This window comes from Lathamus discolor, chromosome 6 (assembly GCF_037157495.1).
Source record: "Lathamus discolor isolate bLatDis1 chromosome 6, bLatDis1.hap1, whole genome shotgun sequence".
NCBI lineage: Eukaryota > Metazoa > Chordata > Aves > Psittaciformes > Psittacidae > Lathamus > Lathamus discolor.
Genome location: NC_088889.1, coordinates 49755840 through 49768133, shown reverse-complemented (window position 1 = coordinate 49768133; position 12294 = coordinate 49755840). Strand labels below are relative to the sequence as shown.

Here is a 12294-nt window from a genome sequence, read left to right as displayed (position 1 = left end):
GCCTCTTGAACGCGAACCAAACCCCTTCCAGCCGTTTCACCCTCCCTTTTTCCCGGCCAAGGACAGCCACGCAGCCGGAGCAGCAGCGCCCGGCGAGCCGGCGGGCAGGAGACAACTCGCAGATACTTTCCCCACGACGCTGCTCGCCTCCCCTGGGGCTTGCCCACCCTTGCTTCCCCGCTTGTCGCGGCTGCCATGGTGACAAGCACGGGTGCTGCCACAAAGGCAGAGCAGCCCGAAGCCCTGCCCGCTCCCCGCCGCGGCAGGGCGGGATGCTGTGCGGCCGCGGCTCACTCACGATGAGGGGGATGGTCCTCTCCTCCCGGCGGAGCTCCAGCCTGCCGGCCGCCCTCTGCCCGCCGCGGGAGCTGCCGCTACCGCTGCCGGCGGACCTGCCGGCGGCCACCGAGCGGGGCTTGTTGTCCTGCCATAAGTAGTAGAAAGTGCCCAGGATCCATGCGACGGTCAGGATGGCGATGGCATTGGCCCTGATCCTCCTCATGCCGAGCGGCCCGCGGGAGCCTGGGAGCGCTGCCCCGACGGGCAGCGGCGGCTGCGGGAGGAACGACGGGAGAGAGGCGAGAGGCGGCGGAACGGCTCCCCCCGCACCGCTCCGGCCCCGCACCGCCCAGCAGCAGCCGCCGCCTGGTCCTAACGCCTCCCCCCGCGCCCCGCTCCGCCGCAGGGGGCGGAGGGCTCCGCGCCGCCTCCTCCGCCTCCTCCTCCTCCCGGCCTGGCCGGCGGGGGAGCCCCCGGCCGGCAATGGGCGCCGGGGCTGCGCGCTGCCCGCCGGCCGCCTCCGACGCCTCTGAGGATGCGCTCTGCGCTGCAGCTGGAGCGGGGCAGCTCTGGGAAACCGGGTACTTCGGCGGCCGGCGGGTGGCCCGGCTCAGCCGCACGAGGCAGCTGCTGTTAGGCGGTGACACGGCGAGGCAGCCTCCCGTACCTATAGCCCGGGCCCCTGTGCTCGGTGGCCCCCGCCGCAGAGTACTCTGTGCCATAAGGCTGGTGACCAGCGAGCACGCGTGCACCCCATAGCATACGGGATCTACGTGCCCACTCCACAGAGGTGGGTGCATCCCCGGAAGCATCTCACTCTGAAGCCGTAGTGGTTTCACAGAAGGAAAGGCTCTTGGGCTGAAAATGGACGTGCAACCACCCAGAATTACACGTGGGCACAAGGGCTGGGTGTCTGGATGAGCGCTACATCCACGAGGCCTTTGGAGCCCTGCAGGAAAGGAAGCAGTGGAGGGACAAGGATGATACAATTCCACATTACAGGGCACTGCCAACGCTGTAGTGTTAAAAAGCTCATTGAATCCAGCCCTGGGGGCAGCTTAGGCAACAGACCACCCAGCTCATGAAACTAAGCCACATTCAGGCACAGTACAGCCGCTGTTGCAACTAGTGCTTAAGGGTTAGAGAGGGCAGGAGGAGCTACCCAGAAAACGACCGACAAAGACACACACACTTAGAAAATGTGAGCGCCCCCAAGGCACCTGAGCAGGGGGTGAGAGGATTTGAATTACTGTACAGAAAATGGGAGCAGGGCTTCTAAATTACTTTCTGTTTTTCTTTTCTTGGCCAAATCCCTCTAAATGTAACTGCAACTTGCCCTGCTAAATTGCCCTTCCAGGATTGCCTGCGCACTGCTTGTTTCATGAAGCATAGCACAATACTCTGTCAGACTTGTACTGTGCTAGCACTTGGGACAGAGAGCTATTGCTAGGACCACCACCTCCCAGGGCTGCATCGTGGCTCCACACCAGCCGCCCTGCACAGCACACTACACTCCCAGCACAGAAAGCTGTTACAAAGCATCTTAAATCCTCCAAGGTATCTTCCCCAATAACTCATCAACCACCTGCAGCTTCCCAAGCCATCTGATCACAGCCAGCAGCAAGGGGAAGTTGGAGACATTCAAGGCAAAACCAGAGTCCTGTAAGTGGTCAACAAAACATGATTAACCCGAGCTTCCCCAGCCCACTGGTATGAGTGATCTGTGGAAGCTGAGCTCCCACTGTTCTCTGCCTCTTTCGCCGTCCTACAGAAAAAGGGCAGCTGCTCTCCTGTCTGAGTTTGGATGCAGCAGCTGCCTAGGTTGCAGAGGGACATGAAGAGAGGCAGAGGAGCTGTGTCCAGGATTCAGAAAAGGGAAGGAGATGGGAGAAGGATACGTCCAAGTCCCTGTGACAGCAGAGCCAGCCCCATACAGTGCCTTCTCTTTCACCACTGTGCAGATCATAACAGACTTTGCTTGATTCCTTCTTAGTCTTTTCTCACCATTGTGTGAAATTCACTACAGAAAAGCAAATCACGCAGTGATGGATAAATGTGGGAGAAACAGGAGAAAAACCTCCGCCCCAACACTTGAACTGAAAAGACCACTTTCTCCTGCCTTCCCACAGCCATTTGTTTTCTTCCTTGGCTGCCCTCCTGCTAATGCACCCTACAAGCTGCCATGCTGTCACCATTGCCTCTGTACACCATACTTCTCAATGCTTTCAATCATTCTGGTGGTGATGTTCACCCCACAAGTATCTCAGTTTCAGACAAGTCTCTGACAGTTGAGAAGTCCCCTGCAAGGCGATCCCAGCATCAGCAGCTCAGCAGAAACCCAGCTCCTCAGATTCGCCAGGTACAGCATCATTTTGAGGACTTTTCCCTTTCCACAGCAGACACCACCTTCAGGGCAAAGACACCTCACACTTTATTCCTTATGCAGAACAAGGGCTGGAGGAGCCCTCTTTTTCCGCAGCATCACCACTCCGGTTTTGCAAGTGCAGTCTAACATTTGCCATCCGCTAGTAAATCCCAGCATTTGCCGCCACTACAGTACAGCCTCACACTCTTAGAGCTGACCCTAAGCCTCCCCTTGCCTGGAGCAGCCATCAACCCCAAAGCTAAGTGGGTGCCAGGGGAGCAAGGGAGCAGAGTGATCTGGTCCCTCTGTGCTTTAGAACTGCAGTCACTGCCCAGGGGAATGTGTCAGCAGAGAGATGGGGTTCTGTTGGCACTTGATGTGCACACGTGCAGGGAGCTGTACAGGACTGCACCGCCCATGGCAGAGCTCAGCAGGCAGGTGCCTGTGCCCAGCTGGCCCTCATTCCTGGAAGCACCTTACACTCCAGGTTTGAAAGCTGACTGCATGCTGGCGGGTGCTCTGTCAGTAATGAGCTCATGGTCCTGGGGAAGAGGCTCCCAAGCTCTCAGCAGCACTTTCTTATGCCTGCAAAACACACTGCCAAAGCCCTTTTTGCTATTCTGTCCCCATCACATCCTGTTATTCCCAGAGGATTGCCAGCAGTTTAGAAAACAGCACAGAAAAAAACAAAACAAACCAAAATTGAGTTTACTTGTACTACCTGGGTAATGTGGGCTGCTGACAACTTACGCAAGTGACAGGAACCCTCCTGTGCAGAATCACTGCTTTCCTTCAGTAACACAATTCCTTAATTACAAGAAAAATACAGCTGAGATCATTTAACCCTTTCATTTGAAGACCTCAAGGCCCTTTCAAGGGATGGCCTATGGGTAAGCATCAGAAATAAGTGCAGAACTCTGTAGGCAAGCCTCAGCAGAGCCCCAGACAGAAGTCAGCTCTCATGTAGGAAGGACAAGCTGAAGTCCAAGGAGTCTTTCTCATAGGAGAAAGTTGCTTCTACTCTCTTCTCTTCCATGTTTCTGCATGTGTTGTTCTTGCGGAAACACACCCAGAGCAAGGGATGGTGAAGCTCAGGTGAAGCAGAGGCTCTAGTCGAGGAACCCAGCAAAGGGCACAGCAAAAGCACCGAGTTACCTACACTCAGAGCTGTTGGCACAGCAGCTCACACTTGTCCACAAGTTCCCAGTTCAGCACAGTGAAGACACATTTGCACAGACCCATTATTTACATTGCCTCAGCTTTGGGACCTATTTGAGCTGGAAAGTGATAGGGAGTGCTGATGAAGCTCTAGCTGACCAGGAGGAGGCAGGACCTTCAGCGCACCCGCAGCAGAAAAGGCATGTATTTTGCAGCACCAGGCTTCCACATGCTTTTAAAGTGTCTCTACAGTGATGTTTCACCTTCAGGATCCAAATATCTCACCAGAAAGATGACTAGCTCTGAGGTCCAAACTGTTGCAATGATTTCACTTCTGACCACAGAGCTTTCCTCCAAAATCTCATCTTTCTTTTTAAAAGATGACACACTTCTAGCCTTATGTTTCTACAGGGATCTCTGACAATATGAATTGTTCAAGTACAGCTATACTGTAAGCTGTGATGTTGCATGCAGGTATTAGAGCCAGCCCCATTACGGATAACAAGAGTACCAGAAGCAGTCTGGCACAGAGATCTCTACTCAACACAACCTGCAATGTAGACACACGATGAATATTAACAGTGATAATACTTCACTGCCGATCTTTCCAAAAGCATCAGGTAATTCCATAAACGCCCTAAGTGACCTGAGAACCATAATACAATAAACTGAACAAATCAAGATTATACAAACCTCACAGCAGAATTATGGGGCCTTACCACCACCACCACACTTGCTCTGTTTTCAGCTTCCTTTATAGCTGTTCCTTGTTAGAGATATTAAGTTTTTTCCTATTCTGTGATAAGCTTTGTACAGTGGGATAGTAGAAGAGACCCCTTGACAATCCAGGTAGCTGATTCTTTAGCAGAAGCATAGCTCTAGTATTTGGTGAGTAATCTAGATATGGAATGGGGAGGGAGGAATATGCCTGGCTACATGGAAGAAGTTTATGTAGGGTTTGAGAAACTTGTTTAATTTATAATCGCTAAGGCCCTAGTCAGCATCACCTCCAAAGAAAAGAGATCTCCTAGGGTCACGAATATTGAACAGTGCTCTCGAGAAGCCATTTTAGTGTCTTTGGCTGAGAGCCTCAATAACAACATCTAGGATAACAGACCTGGTGTCCAAAATTCCCCAGTGTCTTGGGTTCAGATAAAATTGAGACCATCTTTGTTGCAGGGGAAAAGACAAGCATCATCCAGACTTGTCATCCGAAAAAATGAAGTGTGCCTGCTTTGCAGTTATGGTGAGACAGTGACTGCTTCTGCAGTCATCTGACAGAAAACATAACTGAGCTTTCGACTAAGAAACATCTGGAGAACACAGAAAGGTTTTTCTTAGCGCTACTCTGATCTGAGAAATCAGGTCTGCTATATTTGTGGCCTCCAGGCACGGAAGTGCCATCTGAAACAGCAATATAAGGTCTGTCTAGACTCTGGAAACAGTCTGAATGAAGTCATCCAGAGTTTAGCTAAGAACAGTTAAAGAAAATAGCATTAGGATTCAGGGGCTGGAGTGGGTCATGCTCCAGACAGAAATGAGAGTGGCACATTATCCTGCTGGGATGAGAGGACTTGCTCTTCTTGCCCACAGCCATCCTGAGCTCCACCTTGCATAAAGCACTGTGCACCCAGCTGGGCTCCTGCCTACTTTCTGCAAGTGCTACAGACAGAAGATCAAGAAAGTCACGTATTTTGAAGCCAAAAGGAAAAAGGACATGAACACAGCTTAGCTCCCCATAGCCCTCCAGCCACAGGAGTGCCCTGTTTTAATTCTCACTCCAAAGCCCATCCACATACACATAGCTGAAACAGCTCTGATACTTTTCTTAGCTAAGCTTCTGTCATGGCTCCTAGGCAAGTTGTGCAAGGGAAGAGCAGCCTCGGTTCAGGTGTATTCCACAAGAGACCCCTCCTCAGGGAGCTCTTTCTGCATAGGCAGAGCAGGGTGCCTGGGAGAAGGTGTGACATTCCAGGGTGGTTTGCTCTGAACCAAGTGGCGCCTTCCTCCTCCTCTGGGCCATCCCTGGTCTGGACACTCACCCTCCCTGGTGAAGGTCCTGGTCTTTTCCCAAGCAGGGTCAATGGTCTGCTTCCCAGTCAGGAATAGGTGAGTAGGAGCCAGTGAAAGCAATTTGACTGTTGAAGGGAAAGGACTCAGAGCTCCTCCATTATTTCAACTCAGGAAAACTCCAGGAAAACGAGGGAGAAGAGGAAGTGTTTGTCCAAATAGGCAGAAGGAGTTGAAGTCTTTTGCCCATGACAGATGAAAGGCCACTCTGGTGGTCTGACCATAACATCTCACCATGCTCTTTATACAGACCCAAATCTTACCCCTGTAGACCTCTGACACATTTACCCATACCATAATGCCAAGATGGCACTGGCATTCCCAAGATGGGGCATGCCATCATCCTCCACCACATGGCTGTGGTAAGAAAATGAAACATTTTCTGCGTTACTCATCTTCATGGTTCAAATTCCGAAGCTGCCTGAAATACTCTTCTTGGCTGAAGAAGCTTTCTCATGCTGGTCAGAGGGCATGGGCATGTGTGTGGGCTTCTGAAAATCCATGTTGCTGTGCCTCAGGTTGTATATCACCCTCCGCATCTTTGGCCTCAGTCACCATAGGGAAACTACAAGGTACACCAGAAGCCCAACAGCTTGTCTTGATCATCCTCTACCTAGAGTTTGATACTGTACAGGTAATCTACAGCCCTTCACCACCAATGCCATGGCCACAGGCACTGTAGAAAGGCCAGACAGACAAATCCTTCCCCTGGGAGCAGCTCCATCCTTAGTTTATCCTCGTGCCCAGTCGGAATACGTATAGGGAGTGGATGCCAATTATATCTGCATTTAACTGCCTAGGCCAGCATATATGCAGACCAGGATAGAAACACCTCCTGGGTCGTTGTTTCTGGCCAGCGTGTGAACAGTGAAGTGGTGGAGGGGAGCAACTCAGGAGCAAGTTAAGGAAAATAGCTCAAGGCTAACTGAGAACCAGGATTCTAATTGCTTTCAGCTGTATAGTTAAACAACTTTGTCTTATGTGCTGCTTAAGGTCACTGTAACCTTAAAGTTATTTTCATGAGCATGTTTCTTAATGAAAATGAGAGCATAGAGAAGAATTCCCAATAAGCTGTAATTAACAGTTCCACACGGCACTTGTGCTCTTCAAGTACAAAGGAAAAAATGCCTGCTGAAAGGCTAACAGTGCAAGATGAATCTCCTTTGACAGTGCGGAGGAGCCAGGAAAATCTTCAGAGATGGCTAGCAGGAATTCAGGACATCCCTTCTTCCCTCTGGGAGATGGTGCCATTAACCATCTCTGAGCCAGGTAGCCTGTCTGTCACTGCAAGACCAGATGGAGGAGTGGAGCTACAGCAGAATCAGGCAGGAGATATCAACAGCACAGAAACAATTCATGGACCCAGTGTGCCATCTTTTAAAAACTCAGAAACAGGATAAATAATGAAGTAGCAATAATTGCATATTAATACAATTTCTTAACTAGAAGATCCACATATAATCAGCATGATGTAATTTTTCACTCTCTTTCCTACCACTTTTCTTACCTCTGTTTCTCACCCCAAATCATTTGCTTCTCTTCCTTGCTGCATCCTTTCCAGGACGAGGATTTATTTCCCATCTTTATGGTAAAGCACGCAGCACTTTTTCTGGTGCTCAGAATTAATTAACAATAGAATCTTTTTATTACGATCTGACAACAATTTGCTTTCCTTTATTGGCAGCCCATCATAGCGCTGACTGTGACCTGAACTGCAATTTAATCCTCATAGAAATTCAAAGCTTTTACAGCTCAGCGTAGCTACCAGGTTAGTGCTCGTAACAGTCCTGTTGGCTGCAAAGCAGAAGCAGCTTGAAATGCTCATCCGGCAAATGATGAAAATCCTGTCTTTCACTACAGGGGAATTGCACATGAAAACATGCCAATCTGGGAAATAACCTGTGAAAAATATCCTACCCAGTTTCTCACACATCCCATAAAAGGGGCTTGCACCCTACAGCAGGCTGGGTTTGAGCTGAGTGCAATGAAAAATGCTCAACTTTCCTAAAAGTCACAGCAATCTGCCTTTTTTTTTTTTTTTTTTTGAAGCTTTAATGCTCAAAATAGCCTAGACAATTAATGGAAAACTTTCCAAAACATTCCAGCCCTGGCACTAAGTGTGAGAAACTCCAGGCTGAGGGGAGGCCAGAAACAGGAGGCATGAATCAGTCAACTCCAGAGGCACTGCAGTGCCCATGCAGCAAGCCTGATCCTAGAACCTCTGCCTGCAGGGATTGAGATCCATCTCCAGGTGGAAATTGAGGAATAGAAAACAAGCCAGGGAAAAGACTAGAGTCCAGAGGACACCAGGTATCACTGCAAGATGCAGGCAGATGAGCACTGTATTAAAGATTCATCAGTTTCTGCCTTTTCTGTCTGCTCTATATCAGAACAGCTTTACTCCAAGGGATGTGGGTGAAGGGGCTCCAAGGATGGCAAGCCCCAGGGGAACTACAACCAATAAAAACTGCTGACCTGCAGCAGACCAGCAAGTGGTTGTGTCAGTCTGGAAGACACCAGGGCACTCCATGGGGCAGCACACAGACAACTCCATCAATACACCGTTTCAGATTGAAGAATAAGGCACACAGTATGAGCTGGCAGCATCCCTTTCAATTTCCTTCCCATCGCTTCAACAGCAATCCAGGTATTGCTAAGCTTCTGCAAACGTGCCGCTAACTTATTTTGAAGCTCTGCAGAAACAGAACTGGTATCCTCGCATGACTTTATAATGTCATCCACCATAGGAACCCTTGCACTGGGATCATACAGGTCTGGTCATTTTGGATGAGAAATCCTCAGCAGCAGCAGGCTGGCAAGACTTGGTGATTGAATCCCTGCTCAGCTCCAGCCCCCAGCCTCTGGTAGTAGCGAGTCAGCTGCCTGTGTGTGACATCCCAACCCCTCTTTGCTCAACCCATCTAAATTTGTTTTGTTGGGGGTTCAGTATTAGCATTCAGTGTTTCTCTCCTACACTGGGGTTAAGTCCCAAGACAGCGCAGGAGGACAGGGAAGCCAGGCTGACCTGTGCCATACCACAACCCAGAATTAATGAAGCACAAAAAGTACACTGACAGTGAGGATGGCAAGAGAAGTGCTGGCAGAAGCCACCTCCCTGAAGGCAGCTGGCTTCTCAGCGCAGGTATGCATGGACTGACTTTGATGCTCTGCGGTGTTGTGAGCACTTGGCTCCAACTGAAGGTGACGAGTGTTTGAGGACATTACTTCAGGGAACTGAGTTCACGTTATCCCCGTTTGGTGTCTCCACACTTGCAGACCCTTTCCAGCCCCGAGTCCTGCAGCAGGCACATGGGGATCCCTGATTTGCAGATTGGGTCCCCTGGAATGGAAGGAGATTTGGAGATGCAAACCTGAGGACAGTTTTCCTCCAGATCTCGCCAGTGCTCGTGCCCAAGCTGACAGCCTCACCATGAACACACCCAATACCAGTATGTTTTGTGATAGATAGCCCATGAAGGTCTGCTAGAAAATGTCATCTTCTTAACCTCTTAGTAGGGTCTTTTTCCACCAGCAAGGTCCAATATTTCACTACCCATTGTACAACAACACTATCTTTAATACGCTGTAAAAGAACCTCCTACATGTGTCACCAGGTGCATTCTGGTCCTCCAACAGTGGTATTTGGTGCATGGCACTTCACCCGTTCATCCATCCTCTATCCACTGACTCCATGATTTTTGCCCTGTCAGCCAGCCTTGCCTTCCCTTCCCCAAATAGAGACTTTTTGTCTCCCCTTGAAAAGCAAGGTACTTCATCATTAGGAAGATATCTTCCTAACCTGCACTGTATAATAAAAGAATGTACCAGAGATTACATTTGTAATAGTAATAGTGAAGGTCAGATTCATATTCTTCAAACATCCACATTTTAGGGCAAACATTTTTTTCCTCCCTAAAGGTAAATGCTTTGAAAGTGCTAAACAAAGTTACTTCCAGCACTATTGCATAGGAGGGGGACAGAAAATGTGAAATAAGAAATTTCATCATTTAAAAAGTAACTCCTCAATCGCCTCCAGTACCTGAATACCTGAATACAGGGCTTGGCAATGAAGAGCTCCCACTGTGGGAGCACAGCATCCAGAAAAAGGAATGAGAAATGGCAGAAACTCCTTAAGCCACTGTGAGTAGAAGTGGTACTCCTTCATTTGAATGCTTGCATGCCTGCAGAGATGCTCAGCGCATCACTGCAGCATTTTCAGATGCAGAAATATATTATCACATGCATGCACGTGTGTTTCACACTCTTAGATCAGTTTCAAGTTTGCAGCAGACGCTCCTTTCTCTGGTGCTATCCGAAGAAAAGGAAAATACCTCTCACAGGATTTAAAAGCCATTACAAGCTTGACCATTTCTGTCTGAAGGTCACAGCAAGATCAAAGAAATGTACTGTCTCTAGCAAATATATAGCTGCTCATGCTTGTAATTCCTCTACAAATGCATCTGCTGCAATGTACCTTTCCTCGCAGAAAGAGAGGATGAAAAAGGCTCTGTACAGCAATTCTGATCATATTGCTGAAGTATACTCACAGGTTGTTTTAACACAGTAAACTCTATACAGACAAAAATAACCAAATCAATAGGCCCAAGTTTTAAAGCCCCATGTACATCTGTGCGCAGTCTCCACCTGCAGACAGTTCTGCATCAAGATGATACTAGCCTTCCCTGCTCTGCAACCTGGCTTTTTCCTGCTACTAAGCAGCCACCTCAGCCAGTTTCTGTCCCAGCTCCAGCACAGGGCAAACCCAGGCCCCACCATCACAGTACCTCAAACATCCGCTGGGCTCTTGCATGCCACATGCCTGCCCTGGCTAGGTAGCAGCAGACCCTATATCCTTGTCTCCAGGGATGTGGAGGCAACTTTTCCCTACCTAGCTCCTAACAGGGCAGCTGTGGGCAGCAGGCACAAAGGGAAGGAAGCACCAGCTTTCCTTTATCATCAGGCACAGGGAGGAGCTCGACAGGAGGACAGCTGTGTCTCATAGGGCCATTTGGTCCCTGCCAAGCTTTAAAGGAGATATTCGGTTTGACAGGTTTCCAGCCCTCAGGGGCTTCTGCAGCCTCCCCAGGATAACTGAGGACAAAACACATTTCAAGTAGATTTTATCTGGTTTATATTTTATTTTATCTTTTTTGCCCTCCAAACATCACATCCTCATTTGCCTTTGAAGGCTGTCATACAAGCAGCCTCATTGTGTTTGGGATTTGCTCTGTCTGAAGATGGGGGCTGTGCCCTCCCAGCTCTGTCCCACCCGAAGCCACTGTTGTCACCCTTGTGAAATTCAGCTTTGAAGCCTAACTTCAAAATCCAGCTCCCACGTCTAGCCTTTACAGAATCTCCCAGGGCATTTCTTTCCCTTCCAGCCTTCACAGTGTGACCAAGATCCAGATTTAAGATGGCTTATTGTTTAAGAGCAAAGATCCAGTTTCATTAGATTCCACTCTAAGCAGGGGTGCCAAGGAGAAGAGCCACATTTCATACCTCTCAGATGAGGCAGAGCTTGCTGCAGCTAATTATTCTCAAGGAATGGCCTGAGATTAAGCCCTTCTGGTACATGCAAGGAAAATCCTACCTCTCATTCTTACAGCACATAAATAGCAACGCTTGTCAAACAGGAAAAAAATTGGAAGATATGGAGAAAAGTGGAGTGAAAATTTCCAGTGGAGGCTCATTCTGTTTCTCACAAACTACCCTTGTAAATGGTCATTTTTGAGGTGCTTCACAACAAAAGCATCTGTAAATCAGAGAGCCAGTTAGTCTCCCCTCCTTTGCCAGCTCTTCTTTTTCTTGCAGAGCAGCTAATACACTAAAGACAGGCCTGCCAGGTATAGACTTACTGTGAGGGTTTGGATTTGGGACCGGAGAGGGTAGGGTTTCACTCAGTACAGAAGCAGGGTCAGATGTGAAGGCAGAACTGAGATTTCAGAGACAAAGCTTCCTCTACGTGAGGGATGTGGAGAGATATGGTCAAACCTGAGGTGCTGGCATCAGTGAGGACTCTGGTTTGGGAGTGTACCTACACCCTTCCCATGGATTTAAACTTACTGGAAAGGAGAAGCTTAGTCTGCTGTAGCCAGGGATGGCCATGCGTTACAACCATAGGCAGACCTAACCCTGTATTTTAGCCCGTTCATCACATCCCATACGCAAGTTCATTGTGAACCTTCCCAGGCCTGGGTCTGTATGTATCCAAATGGATGGAAAATGCTTGCACAATGATGAATCAGGGAAGGACTGTGATTACTGCAGTATAACACACAAGAGAGCTTGAAAATGTATGCTTCATCCCTGACCAGCCTCAGCCTCTCTTTTCACCGAGAGAAATCAGACCTCAAACAGGCAAACATGCCTTGATGGCATGTAAATAAGTAAAAGGATGCTGCCAGCCACGTTCAGCTGAAAGC

At 49.1% G+C, this 12294-nt stretch overlaps 1 protein-coding gene across 3 annotated transcripts in view; it reads right to left on the bottom strand.

The window, feature by feature from the left end:
• GALNT16 (polypeptide N-acetylgalactosaminyltransferase 16) overlaps nucleotides 1–10776 on the bottom strand; it is an 82953-nt gene extending 72177 nt beyond the window's left edge. Inside the window, exon 1 of one of the 3 annotated variants that reach the window (XM_065686758.1) lies at nucleotides 10657–10776. In XM_065686758.1, coding sequence (XP_065542830.1) covers nucleotides 10657–10689 — 33 coding nt within the window. In that variant the 5' untranslated portion in view covers nucleotides 10690–10776. Of the gene's footprint in view, nucleotides 1–298; nucleotides 657–10656 lie in introns of those variants that run through there. The other 2 variants (XM_065686756.1, XM_065686755.1) reach the window with 2 other exon arrangements.
• Between the last annotated feature and the right edge of the window lie 1518 nt (nucleotides 10777–12294).